Source organism: Anolis carolinensis, chromosome 5 (assembly GCF_035594765.1).
Source record: "Anolis carolinensis isolate JA03-04 chromosome 5, rAnoCar3.1.pri, whole genome shotgun sequence".
NCBI classification, from domain to species: domain Eukaryota; kingdom Metazoa; phylum Chordata; class Lepidosauria; order Squamata; family Dactyloidae; genus Anolis; species Anolis carolinensis.
The window spans coordinates 25,118,773-25,142,499 of record NC_085845.1 but is presented as its reverse complement, the minus strand read 5'-3'; the positions used below and the strand labels follow the sequence as shown (position 1 = coordinate 25,142,499).

Here is a 23,727-nt window from a genome sequence, read left to right as displayed (position 1 = left end):
ATAATAATAAACTTTATTTATAGACTGCCCTATCTCCCAGAAGGAACCCAGGTCTGTTTCCAATAATATGGCATGAATGATCAGGTCATCCTATGTTTTATGGATGGGCCTTTTTCCTCTCCACATTTGAGTAGACTTAAGCAAGCCACGTTCTTTCAACCTCAGAGAAAGGAAAAGGGATTCTCCCTTCTGAACAAATCTCACCAGGAGAACTCCATTATTGGTTCACCTTATGATCAACATAAGTTGAAAATAGTTTGAAGACACACAATGACAAACTAGTTGTGAAGCCTGATCAAAGTGAAATTATCCACTATGCAATTCATTCTGTAACAAAAAACTGGCCCATATTCTTTAAGCAGATTTGTAATGTATTCATTTCTATATTGTAGATACTATTTGCATCTTTTAGAAACTTCAGATTACATTCTTTATTTTTAAAAGTGGGGATAGTTCCTGCCAAATAATGAATTCCTTGTGTGTCTTGCTTAATTAAGACATCTCTGTTAAAATCACCTTTGCATATACTGACCATGACAATGGTTATTTTTTCAAACAATATTTTATCAATGTTGTAGTGATAAATACAACCTAACATTTATAGATCTAAATCTTGTTGTCAAGCCTGAAGAGCCACAGAATCAATGGGATTTACATATGCTTTCACTCTCCTAACATTTGATTGAATGGATCTATACTCCCTCTTTCCTCTCATACTTTCTATATACTTTCTCGTATATATTCTCATTCTTCCATTCTTCCTATATAACGTTTATGGGTCTTTTGTGTCACTGATGGCCCAAGTTAACTATTAGTCCAAGTAGAGCTCACTCATTAAAGCAGCATGAAATTAATAAATTAGAACCAACATAAATTACATTGATTCAACTGTTCTGCTCTAACTAGAGTAATCATAATTAGATTCCAACCTAGAAATGTCATGTCCATCAGTTCTTTAATATTTATCAATAGTCCCATCTTTTATTTCCTCAAGACAGGCTGCATGTACTTTGCCCATCTTTAAAACTTTATATTTTCTTCCTCCTTTTTAATACATGTTTCCCCAAGCAATATTAATTTTGCTTTTTTCTTCCTTAAAAGCATGGCAGATTTATTTCTGTTACTGGGTAAAATTAATCTATTGGCGTCGAATGAAACAGAACTTCGATATTGCCCATTATTATATTAATATTAATGGTTAGCATTTTTCTCGAAATGTAAAAGGAAAATAGAAATTGACAAAGAAAGAAACAAATCAACTTATGTTGCAGTCTTCCCTCTTCAACCCACCCCATTATATTGGAAATGTTATGCAAATAATATTTAACTGTTTCTAGTCATTCTCTAGGCTCAGCAATACTTGGCTCATGAAAACATTTTGCTTGCAAGGGATTCTCGTTTCTTTCTTATTTTCCCATCAACAGATTTTTTTAAAAAATACAAAAAGCTTCTCTCTCTTTAATTATGTTTTGATGTAACTTCATCAAATCAGACACCAAACAAATTCTCATGGAAACTTCTTTCTCATGGCATGCCCCGAGTTGACTCTATGAATATAATTAATATATCATTGATTTAATTTACACCAGACTGCTATTACACTAATGCACTTCCATCATTGCACTTTTTAAACAATATATCCCAAACCCACCTAAGATGGAAATAGTTTTCTTCTCTGATCCCTCCCATTCTCCAAAACAACAAATAGGAGCAGGGGATGGACAAAAGACTGGCTGCACTGAAATGCACTGCTATGGAGGTACAGGGGGAAAAAAGGCCCCTCTCATATCTGCATTAGTCCACTGTTATGACTTTCTTAATGTTTGTACTTGTTTGAAGAAAGCTGAATTTTGTGTTGAGTGTACAGACAGTGGTTTGCCCCTTAAAGCAGCCCAATTGTTTTCTCTCTTTGGTACAGAGAGGGAACAAAGTGCAACAGTTTAAAATCAGACTTTTCAAACTAGATGGTTACAGAATTATAGCTCATGCCTATAGTTGGTAGTCAAACTGATCTTAGTGTTGAGCAAAAGCAAAAGGGGAAGCTATGTCAGGAGCACCTGGAGCTCCTATTTGAGGGACGTCATCTCTAATTTAATTGCCATGGCTCAATGCTATGCAATGCTGGGATTTGTAGTTTGGTGAGGCATCAGCATTCTTTAGCAGCCCCCATGATCCCATAGCATTAAGCCAGGGCAGTTAAAGTGAATCCTTCTACAGCATAGATGCACCCCAAGGTTTTCTTTTCTATAGCTGAAAACTTTCGTGTCCTAACACTTTTGTGTTAAAAGAAGGAATTCTAAGCATGCAATAGTATAATGCTTACCTTTTTTGACCAAATTGCCAAGAGTGCACTTTTTGCCACAGTGTATTACATTTACCAGCAAATGTTTTGGGGGATTTCGAAAATTGAGGTGTGCATTAGATTCAAAGGTGCATTAGACTCTAGTAAAAACGGGTATATTTCCTGGTGGTTAAGTAGCTCACCAATATATGGGGATAGAAATTGAGTGCAAGCAGCTACATTAATTCCCTAATGTAATGGGGAAAATATGTCTAAAGAAGAATCATAATTTGGTTGAGCATTTTAAAAATCATAATGCTGGTGGGATATCATCTGACAAAGAACTGGTAAATATATAACTTTATCTCTGTGGAATACTGTTGTCATGTGTTAACTGTGGTTGTGGTGTTAAGAGCAGCTTGCCATGTATATCCTCCCCATCCCATGGAGAGTTTCTGTGTCTGTACAGTATGTTTTTCAAAGCGTAAAGTGCTTCTATGGAACCTTTCCATGTGATTACATGATCCATATGGCAAGCTGTGTTAAACATTACAGCTGGGTACAGAGAGTTACCATGCAGAATCAATTTCTTACAGAGAAAGGCTTTGATCTATCAAAATGTACTTGATTCTTTCAGGTGTACACCCAGGCATAGCAAAGACTGTGTGTCATTGTACCAACTCAGTAGGAGCTCAGTATAATTTTTGCCCTAAAAGGAAGAGAGAAGGGGGTGGTTAAATATTTCTCAAAGCCATAAAGAGAGGCATTTTACTCAGAGCTACTTGAAGTTCGTATGCTTCACGGTTTTATACATTATTTCCCTGCAACAAATTCATATCAATCAAAAGAAAAAGATATGTTTTAATTCCAGAATATTCTGACTCCATACTTAGCATACAGAGTGTTGTAAAAATCCACTGTCAAGTGGATTCAAATTTGAAATAGGCTAAGCACAAAAATAATCTAAGAGCTTATACACTCTTGTATTAAACATTTGCATCTGCCTAATCCATGTGCATACAGTAAACATACTTATAGTTTTATACATAGAATTGGCAATGTGTTCATTTTTAAAAGGTGATCAAAATGTGTGTGGAGGATAAAATACTTTTAACCATATATGCTACCTTCAGTTGGAAAACTAGTTTGTGAAAATATTGGAAATTATTATAAAAAGTAGAATTGCAGTGTGCTAAAAATTACAATCTTTTTTTAAAAAAAAAAACATTTTCCCAATAGGTGCCACTGCTGCAGCTCGAAAAGAAGTTATAAGGAACAAGATCCGGGCAATCGGCAAAATGGCTCGAGTATTTTCTGTGCTGAGGTATGACTTCTACATACGTTGTTGCTTATTGCAAAGGTTACAAAACACTTACCTTGTTTTTTTATTCCTTTTCAGTCCACTTTGAAATGCTTTTAGATGCTTCATGTGTATTAGGGCACTAATCCGCTGAAAGCCTCTTCCTACTCCACAAAGGGTTTGTTTATAGTTCTCTGAGAGATGCCTAACCAACAAGAAGTCCATTTTGATTTATGTTGAAGTGGTAATATTAGATCTAGGTATGGATTAGCAAACACTGCTCTTGGAATCCCAGTTATGACCAAAAGGCTATAAGGTAAAAGGTTACAGCACAGTCCCATTTTCATTGGGAAAGTAATCAGCAATTATCTACCATTCTTCTCACTGCAAACTCACCCCACCCCTCCTGTGGCTTTTCCATACATTGCAACATCTCTGAATACACTCGAATATCCATGTCTGACCCATTCATGGAAATGTAAGTATACCAGATAGAGACAAGTTAGCTAAGATGTGTTCACCATATCTTAAATTATGATATGAATTGGAATTTAGGCCTTATGTTGATGTTCTGCTCAGGAAATTGATTTGCAGACATGAAAGGGAGACATGAGTTTTTTGCCACCTTGTGTTTCTTCATGTCTGTCCAACTTCTTAGTCCATTTTCGTGATGGAAGAACAAAGTAGTTAGTTTATTCTGCATTTACCTTCCATTTTTGGAAAAAGTATGACATCCGATGTGGTTCAGAGCAATAATCATCCAGTGACATGAAATATACTACCGGGGAGAAATGAGGCTTCTTCAGCTGGAGCCTCTTTTGTCTCATTGTGTTGGTTGCTACCTGCCATTGATGTTGTCTCATCCTGTTCTTCCCAGGGAAGAGAGTGAGAGTGTGCTGACACTGAAAGGCTTGACCCCAACAGGAATGCTGCCCAGTGGGGTGCTGTCTGGAGGGAAGCAGACTCTTCAAAGCGGTAAGTGTGTTTGTGCATGTGTGGTGTGATGTATGTAAACATCCAGCTGCCAAACTACAGAATTCCTGATGTTCTTTTCCTTTTTATGGAATTGCAGCATTTTCAAGAAAAGGGAAAGGGAGCAAGAGCTCAAAGTGGCTAGAAACGGGTTTAGAAAATTGGGGTGGATTTGGTTGGCTGATTTGGAATAAGTGAACAAACAATAGGGTATAGCTGACATTATTTGTGGTGTAAGGAAAGATTCTTCCATACAGAGGAGGATTTGCAATTTGTTGAAGAAGAAGATAAAGTTGGGTTGTGCAATTTTCTGCACTCATTCTAGTTCTATAGGACTGCACTGCCTTGTGTCAAGAGAGAAAACATGAACACACAACTGTGCTCCTCCTTTCCCCAAACTAGTCAGAGTGAAATTGGGACATCTAGTAGCCACAACCAGTGGGCACTCCTCCATGGGGAACAGAACAGAGACTTGCATCAGCTTACAACAGAGTGTGGCCCCTAAGCCACATAGTCCTATGTCCCACTTTTTGCAGGCCTTAGAGCCACTAATTCCAAAAAGCCCCCTCCCCTCCGAAGTGTGATTTTGTTTAGGCAACATTTGTGAATTTCCAGTGAATTTCCATATGCAATCAGATCCTCTCAGGCAACCCCTATTTTCTTCTATTTTCTTGTAGAAGAAAATAACAGATTGACTAACAGAGAGAAATTTTATTTTATTTATATAAAATAGGGTCCTGGAGACTTAGTTTTTCAAAAACATGCCACTGCAAATGAATACATACCATTAATTTAGAACAAATAATGTGCATGGCTCTCAACTAATCCTCTCCAACCTCTACTTATAAGTAGGTCTATCACCAAAAAATGCAGAAGTAACTAGTTACAGATAATGAATAATTTATGCTTAATTCCTTTTTCAATATCAGCAGCATAATTAAGTTACTTTACTTAATGAAACTTAACAAGGGATCACTTCACTTCTGCAATGCAACTGTAGTACTCCAGCTATTCTTTATCACCATATTTAGTTTGTACTGCATCACAAGCACTGAGCACAACACTGAAAGAATGTCAGTGGATTTAGCCAGTTAAAAATAGTTACATAAAATAATCCGAATAACAGTAACTAGTGATCTCGCAAAACCTTTCACAACATATCAGTCTCCTTAACCCATGCCCCAATTCCAGGTAACTCGATTCCAGATAACAAAATTTGGAACAAATTCCATTCATCTTACCAAATATTATAGTTGACAGGCTGTTATGACTGTGAGTTGATGCAAGTGAGAAGATGACTGCCTCCCCGTAAGAGTGCTGCTTCTCATCATATGAGAGGATTCTCCTATTACATATGGGGAGATCTCCAGCAGCGTTAGTCAGCAGAACAATTGGTGGAGAGTTTTACTTCACACATAGAGGAAGGCATGTCCAAATGTTTGGAATACTCCTGATATGCCTTCCCTACATACATGTCTATATGTACATACACAGAAGGGGAGTTAGTGGGCATTAGAAGTATAACAAGTCATATTCATGTATACCAGTGGTTCTCAACCTGGGGTCTCCAGATGTTTTTGGCCTTCAGCTCCCAGAAATCCTAACAGCTGGTAAACTGGCTGAGATTTCTGGGAGTTGTAGGCCAAAAACATCTGGGGACCCCAGGTTGAGAACCACTGATGTATACAGTTGGGTCAGCTGAGTAAGACAATGCACCAAACCCTTAGTTTGACTAATAAAAATTGTCATCATTGGTTCACAAAGAACTACAAAACTGATATTCTGTAATGGGAATTCAGTTTTTTCCTGTGTGCCATTCTAGAGAAAAACTTAACTCACTCATAGTAAATTCAAAATTTACTTGAATAATCTTGAAGGGAAGAACTTGTTAATGGTGGCTTTGTTGTGTTTGAAAACACAGAAGCACTTTCTCCAGTCAGTTCATGGCTTCAAGTCATATTTTGTAAAAGTGATGCTACAGAGTTATAGCTAGTGGAGTATTCCTTTTGAAAAGAGGAGCCACAATCAAGTATTTTAATGTATGAACTGTACCCTGTTATCTGTGTGTACTACTGTATAACATATACTTCATGCACTCGTGCACGTGAGACATGGACATTCGCCTTTTCAATAACTCAGTCTCAGCCTCTAACTTTCCGTTTCTTCCTTGGAGTTTCTTCCCTGTATTTTTCCCTTTTCTGTCTCTTTTTCTCTTATCTAGAAGATTCAGGTATTCTGTGGTAAACTCTCTTTTTGGTGGCTTGTGTGTTACACACATGGTAATGTTCTGCTTTGTAAATGCTGCAGTATGATAACCCATGTACTTTTGTCACACTCAAGGAATTTTTGATGCATCTATTAGAAGGTCTTCATCGCTAGTCCCTTGGTTTTGATAAAATTCAGTCCAACAGATGCTCTGCAGTTGACCCAGTAACTAGAAAGCACTTTGGTGACAGTACCCAAAAGTCTTACTAAACTGGGTGTTGGCAAAGCTCCTCATACTGCAGTGTTGTAGCTTAGTGAAACATTACTATACACAGTTCATTAGATAACACCTTGCACCGTTCACCAAATATACTGAAATCTACATAATTTCTGTTAAGCACATTTTTCTCACTGCTCTATGTATTAACAGAAAATATGGTCAATATATTCTGTGAAATGTGTACATTCCTAGTGGCCATTATTTTCACTGTATCCATGCTGATTTGGATTCCTGTCACTCATCTTATTTTCTATTGTTTCCCTCTCTTTCATATTTATTACACATATTTAGTTTAGTCTGGTTGTTCTCTTATTTGCCACACCTGAGGGCTATAGATTCCATGGGGGAACTTGTCTTTGACACAAGATGACAATGAGATTCCACTGATCTCCATATTAAGCATGGTAACTGCAAAAAAATAAATAATTAGTATAATTGGATAGATTTTGTTCCATTTTTTTTTTACGGGCAGGATACTCTTCCATACTGCCATTCTTAACTCATAATTTAGATGGATCTGGCTGCCAAAGAGAATTTGATATAAATTGTAAAACATTTCTAATATTAAGTTCTGCTTGCAAAACCCCCTTAAACCCAATTCAGTGGCTACTGTGGTTTGATATCCATGCTGTCTTACCAAGCAATTATGAAACATTTCATCATTTTGCCAAAATTTTAAATTGAATCCAAAATTGGTTTGGTTTAAAAAAAAAAGAATAAACAACTTCAGTTAAAAGTGGCTTTTTTTAGTGTTGCACTTTTAAAATATCATGAAAATGGTATGTGATGGGCAAAATTGAACACTGTCTTTGAACAACCTGAAAATTTCCTAATTATTTTTTCATATGTGCCTGTATTTTAAAAAGAAATGAAGAAAAAAAATCATGAACAGCCCTTTCTCCAAGACAATGCTATTGCCCCTATACTGACCACAGGAAATATTCTAATATTGTGATGTTCATTGGTCAGGGTCGCTTTGCTGGCTTAGCCTCACAGTATTGTGCATTCCCCGGACTAACTTGCCCCATTCAATGCTGCATGTGTGCTTAACACTATTAACACTGTGGGCTGATGGGCAATAAGGCACAGGTAAATTAAACATGACATTGAATTTCAGTCTTACTAACCAAAAGCCTGGTTATGCCTTAAAGGCTGTTCAGTTTTATTTGGTTTCATCAGTGGATTCAATCACTTGTGCCATATAAAATGTGCCAGTCTTTAAGGTACTACAAGATGCTGAACACAAACAACCCCCTAGGAATATAATCAGTGTGGCAATTTGTATGTTAGAGGAAACAATTATATTTCATCTCCCCACCACCACCACCAAACAATAAAACAGAAATCTATTGCCTGCAAGTTACAACACTTGTGTCTGTTTTGTGTGTAGCATTCTGTGTTGTCTTCTGTGTCAAAATCCAGCACTTACAGTAACCTTTAAGTGTACGAGCTCCTTTGCTATTCACTGACTTGTTCTTAGAGTGAAATCCTCTGCTCATTTTTCTCATTCGTTTTGCTACCCCTTTCTTCTCTTCAGCTACTGTTGAGGCTATTGAGGCTGATGAAGGTAAATTGGCCAGACCCCTTTCTGTTGTTTTTGCAACAGATAAGGGCTCTGCTGGGTGTATTCATTTTTCTTTTCTTTTTTTGCTGTAGCTTGTATAGAGTGTGTGGGTGTTGAGCTAACAATCGTGGCTCAGTATTAACCTAAGTTTACTTGCTTTAAAGGGGAAAGTGTTTCTTTTGTTGTTGGTGTTGTTTCTTAAAGTGGCAACGATGTTCCGATCTGTGTCCTTGAAGCTTAAAAGTGCCGAATCGTATCTCGCCTCTCGAGTCAAAGTGGCCATGGCAGCTCTTCAGTAAAAGCCATTTGACAAGAACCCATTTCCCAGGATGGGGGGCACGTTCTTCACGTCATCTTCAACCAGATCTCAAATTTGTTTTTAAAAAGTGACTTCATCAAGTTAAATGTTCTCCCTTAAGTGAGGTCCCTAATGAAACTTATTTTTATTGAGTCTTCACTCTAGTTCAGAATACTTTAAAGTGTCCCCTCCAAGGCAGGGGGGAAATTAAAATCATGACAGCAGGATGCATTTTTTCCTACAAACATTGGGAACTTCTGTAACATTGATTTTAGTACAACCACTATTTTCTAAATGACTGCTGATAAAAAAAATGAATTGCTCTCAAAACTATTTGAACTGTCCAGCTGCCTTTTTCAAGAATTCTTTTCTCTCCATTCCTAAGCAATTCCTAAGCTAAGACATCAACCAAACTCTTTTACCTTTTAATATTTATGTATGTGGTGATACAATTAAGCATTCAAATTGTTTTGCAAGAAGACTCTCATAAGTTCCCCTTTAAAACAAAACAACAAACAAAAAATCTTCAGTTGTATTTTATTCTTGCCCCCCTAAAATGTGAGTTTTTCCAAAAAGAATAATAACAATAATTTAAAAAATAATTAGCTATTAGTTCTTTTGGCAAGGAGTAAGAGTGCCATTTTGGCCCCTTCTGTCTATTTTTTAATAAAAACCTTTTTGTGACAGTAGCAGAAAAATTCTTATAAAGAAGTAAGAGAAAATACAACTGCTTTCTAAATAGCAGTGAGCGAGCTGCTATTTACGTTGGAATCCTCTATTCCTGTTGGCAAACTCTACTCTGCAGTGTGCATTCTTGTTGACAGTTTGGCTGTTTCTTTTCCTGTGATTTCTGTGACTGTGTTGTGTTTTTTTAGTATTACTCTCAATGTAAACTGCTAATAATCATTGTCTGACCAGCAATTGCGGCAGAGCACTTTCTTCAACACGATGGTATATAATTCTGTCTGCTTGACACCGGGTTTAACATTTATGCAGCCCATTCTGGGAATATGTGTTCTTCGAGTTAAATTTCTCTTTACCATTATGTTGTTCTGTGATCTAATATTTGGTTTTTAAACAATTAATTTCTATTTTGCTTTAATTTAATTTACTTTACTTATTTATTTAAAATATTTTTTCCTTTGAGAAATCTACTAAAGATTTTGATTACATGAATAGCTTCACTGGGGTCCTGTTCAGGCCTTTAAGGGAGACAAATGTGTACATCTCCAGCTGCAAAAGAATGTCCTGCCAAAGCCAGTCCACATTACACTTCAACTTACCATTCATTATACACCTGTTTCAAGGGACTATGTACGAATTGGCAGTACTGTGGTAAAGACAGGTTGGATATCTGATATGGGTCTTTTATAATCTGAGTTATAAAAGTTTGATGAAACTTTGCGGGGAATGGGTGGAGGACTAAATGTTGGTTTACATGTGAGGAAGGGCAGTTCCAGACAACCAAGAGTGAAGTTGGCCCTACAGTAGGTTCCAGAATAAACTAGGCCATCAGAAGCAGTCCTACATTCAGAGCTTAAACACATTGGGTTGGATCCAAAAAGCCCCTACTTCATGACAAAGATGTCTTTCTTCATTTAATATATCATCTTTTTACTGGCATGGAATGCAGTGCAACTTCTTGTTATTGTTTTGTACCTTCAAATCATTACCAACTTATGGTGATCCTAAGGTGAACCTTTATGTGGCTTTCATGGCAACGTCTATTCAAAAAGAGATTGCCCTTGCCTTCCCCTCTGGCTGAAAGAGTTGGCTTGTACAAGGTCACCAGTGAGTTACCATGCATGTACAGAAATTGGGATCCTGGTTTCCAAAGTTGTAGTCCAACGTTGAAACCACTACACCAGTGGTTCTCAACCTGTGGGTCCCCAGATGTTTTGGCCTTCAGCAACAGAAATCCTAACAGCTGGTAAACCAGCTGGGATTTCTGGAAATTGTAGGCCAAAACACCTGGGGACCTACAGGTTGAGAACTCCGTACTACACCATGCTGACTCCAAACATACAGAAGACTAAAACAAGATAGATTAAATCATTGAAACACAATTAAACTAATGGTTAAATTTATAAGGCCTGTTTAACCTTGCATTATAATCTTGTGCAGAGGAAAATGGAACCATATGTAACTACAGAGTTCTCCACATTAGCTGGAGTTAAAGTTCATAGAGTCCCAGCAAAAAAATTAAAAATGAAGAAAAAAGTGTTTGTTTTTCAACCTGAGATAGCACCTCTCTAAGAATGTCTAGATCTTCTAGCACGATTTTATGGCCAACTTTTGCTGGTCATTTGGTATAGAATTTCACTAGAAAACCTAGTGATTCCTAGAGAAACAATTTTAATCAGATTAATGAAATCTGTAAATGTCAAACTCTCAAATGCGGAGGGCCAGCATTTGTTGTGAAATTGCACCAGTGGCTAATTCCTTTTCACTCAAACCTTTGGATCCAATCCACTGACAAACTGTTATATTTTTCACAAACGAATGGTTTTAGAGATGATATTACGTTCTTCAGATGGCCCAGTATGCTGTATACCTATGAGTTATTCCATATGGCTATGAGTTATTTTTTAAACAAAGAATAAAAGAAGAAATGAAAATATAATCCCATGGTAAAAGGGATCAGTCCTCAGTATTTGTCCATAATAGACATTAGGTAGTAATATAAATTAATAAAACTTTATTTGTATTCCCCTATCTCCCCAAGGGGACTCATGTCAACATAAGAGAAGATGTATCTGTCACAAAAATCTTTCCCTTTAAGATAAAATGTAAACCTGTTACAGATTTCAGAATGAGTTACACTTTCTCCTCAGTGGAAATCAATCTCTTGATAGAGAAATTAAAACAAATTCAGTTTCAAATTCCTCTTCCTTTCTTCTCATACTCTCCCAGTATATCACCCCTGTTGTTGGTGCAAGTTCTGACAAGCTTGTATATTCAGAAACCAAGCAGAAAGAAGCATAACCACAATTTTATCTATTTGATTTATTTTACAAAAACAAGAGAACAGCACACAAGGGTGAGGGTAGCATCAATAAATGACTTAAGACTTTGTGAATGGACCGTCACCCAAAGTGACATCACCCATGTTTGTGTTTTATACACTTTCTAAAATAAATCCCAGAATTGATAGCATTGTATGAGGCCCTGCTGGTAGAGAAGGAAGCATCTCACTGGGGCTTTTTAAAAATGCCCAGTAAGATAAATTGTGGGACTCTTAATGTCATTGTTGAAGGGCAGGTTTTTTGACTTTTAAATTCAGTTAGTGGCTCCTGTTTTCTTACACTTTCAAAGTTAAGAAGGACAAATATGCCAAAAGAATGGTATTCAAAGTCCATGTCACACCGAATTACTGCAGTTTAACCAGATGATTGTGTAGTGCTTTAGGGCTGACAGAGAAGGTTATTGTTCCTGAGTAGTGTATGATCATTTCCCCTGTAGTGAAGACAAGTGAGGGCTTTCTTTCTCATGCATTTTAAGAGTTTCCTCAAATTATAAAACCACTTCAGTTCCCTGTACAGGTGCCTTCATAATGGAAGCAGCCTCTTTACCATGATTAAAGGAACAGACTGTTCAATAAAATCCTACTTATCTCCATCCTCTTCCTTTTTAAAATATATGAAGTTTCTGTCCCTACCTTGATCATGGTGTAATTCTTTCCCAAGGTTTTAAATAAGTTACCAAATCCTAATAAAAGGAGAAGCTCAATTGTGATTAATTTGAATTCTGGTGTAGCATTTCATCATGACTAGGGAAAATGTCCAGAAAAGAAATATCCAAATGGCTATAAGAGACTTATTAGTGCAGTCCCGGTCACTTAGCTCCCATTAGCTGCCCAATGCCCTTACAAAGATGCGGGACTCATTTTTCAAGTATCATTGGTCTTCTTTAAAAAAAAAATCCTTCATCTTTCACACAATTATTTGTGAATTTTCTCTAGATAACAATACTGTATATACTCCTGTATAAGTCGACTTTGTGTAGAAAGCAGGTTTGGGCACCAAAATTCTGGATTTTGACATGGTCCATGGATAATTCAAGTCAAGTCCTTTTAGATTCTCCTAAGATGAATCAAGCTCTTGTCTTTCGCCATTCTGCTCAAAGAGGATGGTTCCCTTTTTGATACATTTTCAGCATTTGCATTGACCCATGGATAGAAGTATTACTGCAACATAAGGTTTGTGACTTTTTAATGGTCTGCACAACTACCTCTGCATTGCTCATGAAGGCAAACATTTCAACTGCATGAAATTGCAAGATAAAAATCCTTGTAAGGACTTCTTGCCTCAAAGAAAAAAGGTGTCAATTGGCCCTTAGACTTTGAAGATAATACATTTCAGTTGCTTCTCTTCTTTGTGTGTGTGTGTGTGTGTGTGTGTGCTTGTGTGTGTTGTGAGAAAGTTCCCAAAACTGCAGTATAAAAAGCAGAGGACTGAATTTTATTGAGAGTATCTTAACCGTTCATAAGACATTGGCTTTTTTACTTTCTAGCTGTTTTCAAATACATCTGGAAGCTTTTGATTGCATTGTCATTTTATTTTTGTCACTACAAAGGAATTTCCCCACTCAGTTGACTGTTCGATAAAACTGTCAAAAAAAAAAAAGGGCTGTCCCTTCGTGTCGCCATTCACTTTCTTTTCCCTTTTTTGTTGTTTTTGTTTTTTTGTTTTGTTTTGTTTCCTCCCCCCAATTTCCCATGTAGCCATCAAAGGATTCTCGCCGCAGCACAAGATCACGAGCTTTGAAGAGGCCAAAGGCTTGGACCGGATCAACGAGCGGATGCCTCCCCGCAGAGATGCCATGCCATCAGATGCCAACCTGAACTCCATCAACAAGGCCATCTCCTCAGAGACTAATGGCACTGACAGTAATGGCAGTAATAGCAGCAATATTCAGTGACCATTTCTGATTTCTTTTGTTTATGAGCTGCAGGGCATGATGGGATTGCTGCTCATCAGCAGTTGGATGTTCTTGCCTCTGATGATAGCTTACGGGGGCCAGGTGTTGGATTCAGTTTACAATATCATCTAAGAAGAGATAGTAAACTTTATTTTGGTGGGTGGGGGGTTGGGGGTTAAAGACCTCCTTGGATATGCCTTTAAAATGCTTGTAGAAAAGCTAAATGAAAGCTAATGCTGGTATATATTGCAAAGTTAGGGGAATGAACATGTTTTCCTACTGCATTGGAAACTTCTAGATATGTTAACTGAAAGGCCTTTTATTATGTTACTGGACATGACAACTTTGTCTGATTTCTTACTAACTATTGTACGTTTACAGTTGCAGCACTAAACATGGACAACATCGAAAACATTTTTAACAAAGTGATGTACAAACTAAATAAGGAGACTATTTATTGATAATGTTTTGCTACTCATGTCAGACAACGGCTATCTTAAAAAAAATTAGGCTATCTTAAAAATATATATAAAAATAAAAAAGAATGTTGCAAAATTTGTTAAAAATGCCAAAAAGGACAGTTTAATTTTGTACAGATTATGCTTACCTCAGGTTTCTTTAGTGTGCTTGAATGCCCTTCTTTAAAGATAACATTTACCTTAATTAATTTGGCAGTGATAATTCTTTTTTTTTCTTTTACGTTTTTAAGGAAAAAAAACTGGAATAATGATACCCTTCTTTTCTTTTCATTTTTTTTCTTTTTTGCTGTTTATATTTAGGATTTTTTTTGGTAAAAATCAAGTCTTGGTTGTGGCTTGCTGAATTTAAATATTTATGAGTGGTGCATTTTTAAGTATAGTGAACAAGACACCATATTAAGTGCAGTGAAAGCATCTATATTCTGTAAAAATCTGCCTATGCATGTTTTTTAAGAAAAAAATTGGCTGTATAGGCCTGTATGGGACTGTAATGCGCTTAGTGGTCTGACTTATACTGGAAATGTATGTATACTGGCGTACTTTATATTCTCTAAAAAGAAAATGCTAATGCCTTTGAAATTTTGTAATCAAAAAAGCTTTGAAAAATCTAAGGGGGAGAGTATTCTTAAAAGTTTTTAATATAAGCTTGTCAGTGCACATATAGATGGTTAGCATGTTTAGCAAACCTTGTGAAATTAAAACTAAGTTTGTAGTTACATGTGAAACTAAATGCATGATAACTGTTAATGTCATGATGGTTTAGTCATTTTGTTACGTTCTGTCATGTGCCACAAAATGTAATTTTTTCACTTTTTTCCCTTTGTATATCAGTTACGGGTTACAACTGGTGCATTCTTAAAGGAAGAGGAAAAACCAACAAAGCAGTCCACTGATATTTTTTAACAATTGTATAAGTGCCCAAGTAATTCACTACAGCCTACAGCCTTGCCTTTGTAATTTGACTTATGAAATGTTGGCAATCAAAGCATGCACTTGTAACAATGAGAAAAAAAGCATTTTATATTACTACTCAATAAAAATGTGCATGAATCTAAGGCTCCTCTCAATAACTGCCTGAAGCTTTCTAGTATGTGTGTTTTATTCTCACAAGAAAGAAGACTTGAATCATGTGTTTTGTTCATTTTAGGGCTTCCAGGTGATTTGGGACTCTGGGAGCTAAATCAAGTTGTCAGTCCAAGACAGACTAGAATCATAAGATCATACAGTTGGAAGAGACCTCACGGGCCATCCAGACAAACCTCCTGCCATGCAGTAACACACCATCAAAGCACTCCAGCAGATGGCCATCCAGCCTCTGTCCAGAGAAGGAGGCTCACCACACTCCAAGGCAGCACACAGCTCTAACTTCCAGGAAGTTCTTCCTAATGATTTGGTGAAATCTCATTTCCTGCCATTTGAACCCATTCCCCTGAGTCTCTAGAGCAGCAGAAAACAAACCTGCCCCCTCCTCAGTATTGACACCTTTTCAAATATTTAAACATGGCAATCGTGTCCCTGTCTGCCTTCTCTTCTCCAAGCTAAACGTGCCCAGTTGCCTAAGCCACTCCTTATAGGGAGCTGTGTATGTTTAGCTTGCAGAAAAGAAGGTTGGGAGGAGACATTGAACCAATTGTTTTAGCTATGTGTTGACTCACCATCCAACAGATGGTAAGTGGGTCTATTCTAATTTAAACTAGCCAACAACATTCTAACCAAGGAACCATAATCCCACGACATCTCCAGGACTATAATTCCTCCAGCAGGATTCCAACTAAAGACTTGTACTCCCAAAATGTCAGGAGAACCACAGTGCCTCCACTCCACTGCATATGTTAAGTAGCAATACCCATATGCACCTATGTGTGTGAAAGCACATTTGTGACAGTAAGAAATTCCATATTCTGCATAACCATGAAAGAGATCGGGGGGCCCTGGTAGCACAGTGTGTTAAAGCGCTGAGCTGTTGAACTTGCGAACCAAAAGGTCCCAGGTTCAAATCCCGGGAGCGGAATGAGCACCCGCTGTTAGTCCCAGCTCCTGCCAACCTAGCAGTTCGAAAACATGCAAATGTGAGTAGATCAATAGGTACCGCTCTGGCGGGAAGGTAACAGCGTTCCATGCAGTCATGCCAGCCACATGACCTTGGAGGTGTCTATGGACAACGCCGGCTCTTCGGCTTAGAAATGGAGATGAGCACCAACCCCCAGAGTCGGTCACAACTGGACTTAACGTCAGGGGAAGCCTTTACCCTTTTATGAAAGAGATCAGAGCCTAGTCCCTTATTTTACAAAGCAGCCCTTCAAGAGAGCCATATTGTGATCTCATTGACATTGTCAAGAATGAAACAAGGCCTGTGACCAGAATGGGCCTAAAGTTTAAATCTAATCTAAACTGAACTCAAATGGTGCCTCCTTTTAAGTGGATTCATTCAAAATTGGCTCAGAAAAAAGCTTCCCCACTAGTAGTTTACATTAGTGCAGATGTTTTCTCTGGATTTAATTTCTGATATATACTAATACCATGTTTGCAAAGCAGGAATGTTTTGATAGTGTTCAGAGGATTTCAGTTCTAATTTGTTTTCTACAGTTAATGAACTGTTAGTGGAGGAAGATATGACTAAAAGTGAAATGCTTTAATTTTACCACACACATTAGAGTCCCACACATTGCATCCCAAACATGCCATACTTCATGATGTATTTTTGGAATATTGAGATTATGCAAACAGATTCTTGCACAGGAGCGTCTGTCAGCATGAAGTACCGAACGTGCCTTTTCTCCATATTTCACACTTCTAATCAAGCAAAAGAAGGACTGTTGAGTATCCACGGCTTAGAGAAATAACAATTCCAAACATTTTTTCCTAATCACAGGACACCATGTTTCATGCCTCATAGTGGATTACAAGTAACAGGAAGATTCAGGGCCCAGGAATACAAATGCAACATTTGATGGAATTGTAATTTTTATAGAGCTTTAATATATTTCAAGTGTCCGTTATTAACAGTCATATCTCTTGGTGGCATATATTGGAGTTTTGAAAGGATTAGCAAGCAATCTGGAACTGAACAGCAATGTTTGCTACTTGAATGGTAGAAATGTCTCTTGTGCTTTGTAGATGTTGAAGAAATTCCACCACCAGCTATTCCTGCAGGTCATAAGAACATAAGAACCATTTTGAATCAGGCTGTATCTAGTGCACCAATTGGGTTACATGGAGGCTAGTCAGTTGTCTATGGAAAGCTTGCCATGAGCTCATCAGCAGTTGATTCTCAAATGAACTCCCTTACAGATTGAAGGTGACATATACCCTTGATGGAGCTAAACCACAAAGCATCAATGTTCACATTCACTAAGAAATTATCTCCTTTTAAAGCCTCCCAGGATGGTGGTTGTGACTACATCTTGTGGCATTGAATCCCACAGTTTAACTATGTACAGTGGAAAGAAGGACTTCCTTTCATCAACACTGACTCCCCTACCAATATGATTCAGTGGATGATCTTGGGTTTTACCTTTATATTTGTTTCTTTGTTTAATTTACATTCTGCCTTTCTCCCAGTACAGAGCCCAAGGGAAAGAGAGATTTCTTTCTATCTATTTTTCCTATGCGGGATTTCCCATCTTACCTGTCTTTTTGTCTAAACTAAAGAAGCCAAATGTAACTTTCTTTCTAGGGTAGTTGTTCCATTCTCTGAATCATTTTGTTATCCTTTTCTACAACTGTTCCAAAGATCCTTGCCTCTGGAAGAAAATATTTGTACCAATTACCCCTGGTTGAGCTGCTGCTTATTAAAGAAACAAACGTGTCACCTGTTGGTTACCCTATTATTCCTTTCCTCCTATTAGGGATTTTTTTTTGTTTTCCAAATGTTTTTGGACTTTATCTTTCAGAAATCATAGTCCATAAACATCCAGAATTGTGGGAATTATACCCCCAAACCATCTGGTCAGGCCACACATTTCCCCACCCTGTGATAGAACAGATGTTAAAGGAGGTGTAAAAACAATACATCTGTCATCAGAAACTTAGCTGAAAATCCAATAGTCTTTGCCAGGAGCACCAAGAGCAATCAGGCCTGCCTAGCGTATCCTGTAGAGTAGAGCTAATTTCCATATTAATATGATAAAACTTTATTCAGTTTCATGCAGAGAAGTATTAGTCCACCATATGAGAATTAGCCACAGACAAGCACACTTTCTATGTATGCAATGCATTTAAAAGAATATATATGAAGGAAAGGTAAGATATAAATGTAGTCAATCAATAAACTGAGAACCATCAGAAACAGTAACTGAAAATGAGAGGAGAAGATACAGACTTGTAGCCATGACTGGAAGTCGAAAGGAAAGGTGGTGAGATAGGAGAAAATAAACCAAAAAAATCATTTCAATGTGGAAATAATTGTATCTTATTGAATTATTTATTGGGGTTGAAAGCCATTTGTCAAAAGTGGATAAATACTTGGTTTGGTCTAGATCCCTTCTTAAGAAAGGATACAGGTGTAACTGAGTCAGAAGGAGAATAACATCAACCTGTATTTGGTCACCAAGAACTGGAACTGGTAAGCTGTGGTTATCACAATTATCTTCATTAGTGGAGGATGAGAAATCAGGGAATCGTATAGAAATATAATAGAATAAGCTGGTATATTAAGTATTTGGCTTTGCCTGATAAAATCCATCATGGAGAACATTCTGGATATGTAACTAAATCATTCTCAAATCCAAGATATCTCAATAGTCTTCTTCATAACTGAGAAGGCTAAATCTAAAGATTTGTTGAAAGATTTTCCCCTAACCACCAGCAGCTCCAAACTTGGCAATAAAAGTGAGGAGGTTATCTTTCTTTATGAGAAGAAGAAAAAACCCTGTCTGTAACTGTCTTGAGAGAGCAGTTCTAAAGGGAATGGGGAGAACACAATTTAATACATTTTCTTCCCAAAACCATCTTCCAATATTCCTTGGTATTGCCAAGATTAATTAAGGATGAAATCCTTGAAATATGGATCGTTTGAAAGAAATCAGATGGGAATGAAACTTTAATAAAATTGTCAAATGCCTAAATACATAATTTATTTCCACACTGCAGAGCCAGTGTGATGAAAAAATATACTCTGCAGAAGAATAAAAATGAAATTATAGCTGGCCTGTTTTATGTTACTACAGGAAAGCCCAAGGTCTTGCAGGTTGGCACAGATATTTAATTCTTCATGGTGAGAAATGGGACCAGTCAGAATAAGATGTTTGGCAAATGAAACAAATCTGTTTCCTATGCTCAGGCAAAGTGGGTGCCATTTAAGGCAGATTCTCGATACAGAGTCAGATGACTTTTGAACAAATGAATTTGCCTCACTAAGATAGTTTATGCAGCAGTATAAAAAGTGCAGTAATGTTCTTTTGGGAATTCTACTATAAAAGCAAATTTGTATTGTAGACAATGTCGGCTTTACAGCATTTTTACAGCTTAGCATCATTTTGTTTCTTCCATGGTAACTTGTAGCTATAATAATTTGCAGCCAGCCTGGCTGTAGACATTACATAAGTGTTATTGCACTTGTGCATGTGCTTTGTATGCTATTTACGCAGATTGGATTTTCACGTAAGGATAGTGAAGAATCAGCTTCTCTTCTTTCTTCATACATATTGCAAAATGCCCAGCAGAATTATAGCAAGAGTTACTGAACTACCCATACTTTATCCTCAACAGTAGAAACTATACTATTCTGGGTACACAGCATACATCTCCATATGTTGAATTGTGCCCTGATTGTGTTACACAAATTGAATGGCTATGCCGTTCAACTAATGTCTGCCCTTACCCATGCATAATGGCAACACATCACAAGTCAGTTTCTGCAATGGAAATGAATACAGATGTTCCGCATTCTACTCCACCAGAATGACATACTAGCCACAGTTAAAATGAAGAGGTTGGTAAGAAAAGAATACAGTAGTATGAAAACATACAAAGTAGTTTGACATTGCATGTTTTGGTACTCCTGTATTCTTTTCTTTACTGGGCTTTCATTTCCAACTTTGGCAGAGAAGAAATGGAAAAAGGAGCATCTGGTAAGAGTCGATCTGGCCAAGTTGAAATGCTAGTACTCCATAATCTATTCCATCAGTGTTAGTTCAGCAAAATAGCTTCTTGACATTTGACTTGTTCTTCCAAAGACATGCCACTCTTATTCATACCACAGCCTCAGGCTTCATCTTTTTCTTTCATTAAGTATGCAAAGGTAGTATTTTTTTTTTGTTTGCCATAATATACCTGGTTGTAGAATTCATCTGTTGGGAGTGCTTTGAATGAGATTTTCTTGCAGGGGGTTGGACTGGATGGCCCATGAGGTCTCTTCCAACTCTACGATTCTATGGGTGATGCGGGGCATGGGACAGTAGATTCCCCTTGCCCCGTGGCGAAGCAGAGCACAGCAGTTGCCAGCTGCAGGAGGTATGATAAAGTAGGCCTAAGTTGACCTACACTATTGTTTGTGAGCATGTCCAATTCCTGACCATTGACAAAACAGTTTAACATGAGCATTGAGAATTCTCACATGTACACATATGAATATTAGAATATTCTGAGTTGGTTTGTTTCAGATGACTGGTGTGAGTATCGGTTTTAGAACTTGGAACATAATACTTTGTATCATTTCTAGAACTTGGAACAAAATGCCAGAAGTTGATCTGATAGGATACAAATGAATGGTATTCACATTCAGGAAAGCATAGAATCCTACATGCACGCTCAAAGCAATATCCACAAGTTGTACTACAGCAGAGTTGAAAGGATATTTTAATGTAACATTCATTAGAGTATATTTCAACTATAATACATTTTTCAAATACACAGCATTTCCATAAATAGCTTGCTGTACTGCAGAGTAAGAAGCCCACATCCACTGAGCCCATGAGCTCTGTACACAGATATCAAAGATATCAAACATCTCTTAGCTTAATAACAACACTGATTAAAGGTGTTTTTTTTCCTTCACTTAATTGAGACCATACTCTCCAGGCTCAGCTGTGTTAGAGCAAATCTGGTTACCATAGAAATGCCAGAGAATTCTAAAAGTGTCACGTCATGTCCAAAATGGCATTTTTAGATAAGCTGCTTGGGTGATTTGTCAGAAAGCAGGGCACTAAAGCTCTAAAGGCCAAACTATACAAGTCAGCAATTGTGGTTTTCCAAAGGATTTTTAACTGCAGTTTCCATAATCCCTTACCATTGGATATGATCGCCTGGATTAATGGAATCTAAAGAGCAAATACATGTGGAGGACCACAACTACCCACTCCTGCATTAAACTAGCCACATCCCAGATGTTGAATTAGTAACCATCATGATTAAAATTTGCACAGTGCTTTAAGAATGTTCAAAGCCCTCTACAAACACAAATCCCCTCTATTCTTGGGATGCTTCCACACTGTTGAATTAATGCAGGTTGACTCAACTTTAACCTAGGATTTCTAGTTTCATGGGGGAGGGGACTCTGGAAAAGAGTTGCTGCACAAAATTATAGAGCCTAGATGTGGGCAAAACATAGATGTTTTGTGGATGACCAGCCCTTTTTGCATGAAAAGGGTCAGTTTTAAAATAGAGTTTTTATCTGAACCCTGTAAAAGGATGTGCAATTTCTCCTTATTCTCTAAATGAGTATGGTTCTCCAGCATGTTTTGATATGGTCAAAATTGATAAAAAATGTAATAAAAATTTAATAAAAATAATTTTTAAAAATCAATAAAGAGTTGTTGTTGTAGATGTTTTGCCCACATCTATGGCAGGCATCTCTGAGGATGCCTGCCATAGATGTGGGCGAAAAGTCAGGAGAGAATACTTCTGGAACATGGCCATACAGCCCGGAAAACACACAACAACCCTGTTATTCCTGATCTGTTGCTGAGGATTATATCTCGGGTTTGAGTTTCAACCAGAATAGACCCAAGGAAAATAAATGTCACATGTTATGGAGGAGAATTGAGATTTTTGTTGATTTTTTTTCCAGAGAGTTACTAAAATTGAATTTTGTGTAGCTTGTGATTTCAAAAATTTCAAGTAGGTTTCTGAGAAAGAACTTAGTGGATGAAAATGATGGCAAAATAGAGCTGGATAGACAGCTGAAATAGAACAAGGAAAGTTTCTGATATCATTTAGGAGTTAAGCCAGGGGCTGATATGACAACATTAAGGGAGAACTAAGGGTGCCATAGACAGAACATGTTAGAATCTAGAGTTCAAGAATGTTGCTTAGCAATACACACTTTTTCCAGATTAGAATAAAGTAGATTCTTTATGGTTCACAACCCAACAGTGACTATTCAATTACCAAATCTATAATTAGTTCAATTGCTATCCTGCACCATCCTGTTAGCTCAGATCACGTAACAACAACTAAAAAATAACGTGAAACACCTATAATGAAAATGACAACAACATTACATATATAGTTTATGAACATTATGTCATTGCTGCAGAGTTCTGGTAATTGAAAATCAATTCAGAGAAAGATATATACATTTTATTCATATATTTTATTTCAGGTTTCTTAAGGAAAGAGTAGTTGATAACAATCTACATATTTTCTCTACACCTTCTCCAATAAACAGATATATTCTGAAAAAAAAAAGGGTTGGTGAAATAAAAGAATGTACAGCTAACTGGTTACCACTTTAGCTTCAAAGATACAAAATGTAGGCAGTTGCTATTTAAACAGCAATTTTAAAGGTACTTCTCAAATATAACAGATTTGTTACCTTTTTGTCAAATACTGAATTCTATAAAATATACTCTTCTCCCTATTCCTCTTGTCTTTCCTGCAAACCCCATAGAAAAGTACAAGCCAACACTTTAAACATGATATCCCTCATTCACCATTTAATCAGGGTACATTCCCACTGTACCCAAAACGATATTATTTCTAATTACGTTACCATGATAATGTGACTCACTCATATCTTCGTCACTGAAATGAGGAATTAATTGCAAGTAATTATTTGCAACTAGATATTTCTAGTTAATCCTATTCCTGGACAGTTTCTCTGGATACCTCTTTTTCAAAGCTGCTGCTTTGCCTCATGGATGCTGGTAATCCAGAATTAAAGTTGCAAAATTAATATTGTTGCACAACCCAGAGTGTAAGCTCTAGTGATGTCATTAAGTATTAAAACCACAATTTCACTGAGCATGCTATTTTTTTTTAAAAAAAGACAAGTCTAACAGCAGAGAATATATTGTCCACACACACATTTTTCACTGTTGCCCTGGGATCCCTTTTCGCTCACTGCTGACTTGAAGGTTGGGTTGCTGACCTGAAGGTTGCTAGTTTGAATCTGAGGAGAGCACGGATGAGCTCCCTCTGTCAGCTCCAGCTCCATGTGGGAATATGAGAGAAGCCTCCTACAAGGATGGCAAAACATCAAACATCTG

The 23,727-nt window shown here is 37.2% G+C and overlaps 1 protein-coding gene across 3 annotated transcripts in view; it reads left to right on the top strand.

Moving 5' to 3' along the window:
* Nucleotides 1–15,349, top strand: part of ppp3ca (protein phosphatase 3 catalytic subunit alpha) — a 214,661-nt gene extending 199,312 nt beyond the window's left edge. For 2 of the 3 annotated variants that reach the window (XM_062982377.1, XM_062982375.1), the window contains exons 11-14: nt 3,521–3,605; nt 4,459–4,556; nt 8,576–8,605; nt 13,624–15,349. In XM_062982377.1, coding sequence (XP_062838447.1) covers nt 3,521–3,605; nt 4,459–4,556; nt 8,576–8,605; nt 13,624–13,820 — 410 coding nt within the window. In that variant the 3' untranslated portion in view covers nt 13,821–15,349. The remainder of the gene's footprint in view (nt 1–3,520; nt 3,606–4,458; nt 4,557–8,575; nt 8,606–13,623) is intronic. The other variant, XM_062982376.1, reaches the window with a different exon arrangement.
* The last annotated feature ends 8,378 nt before the right edge of the window (nt 15,350–23,727 follow it).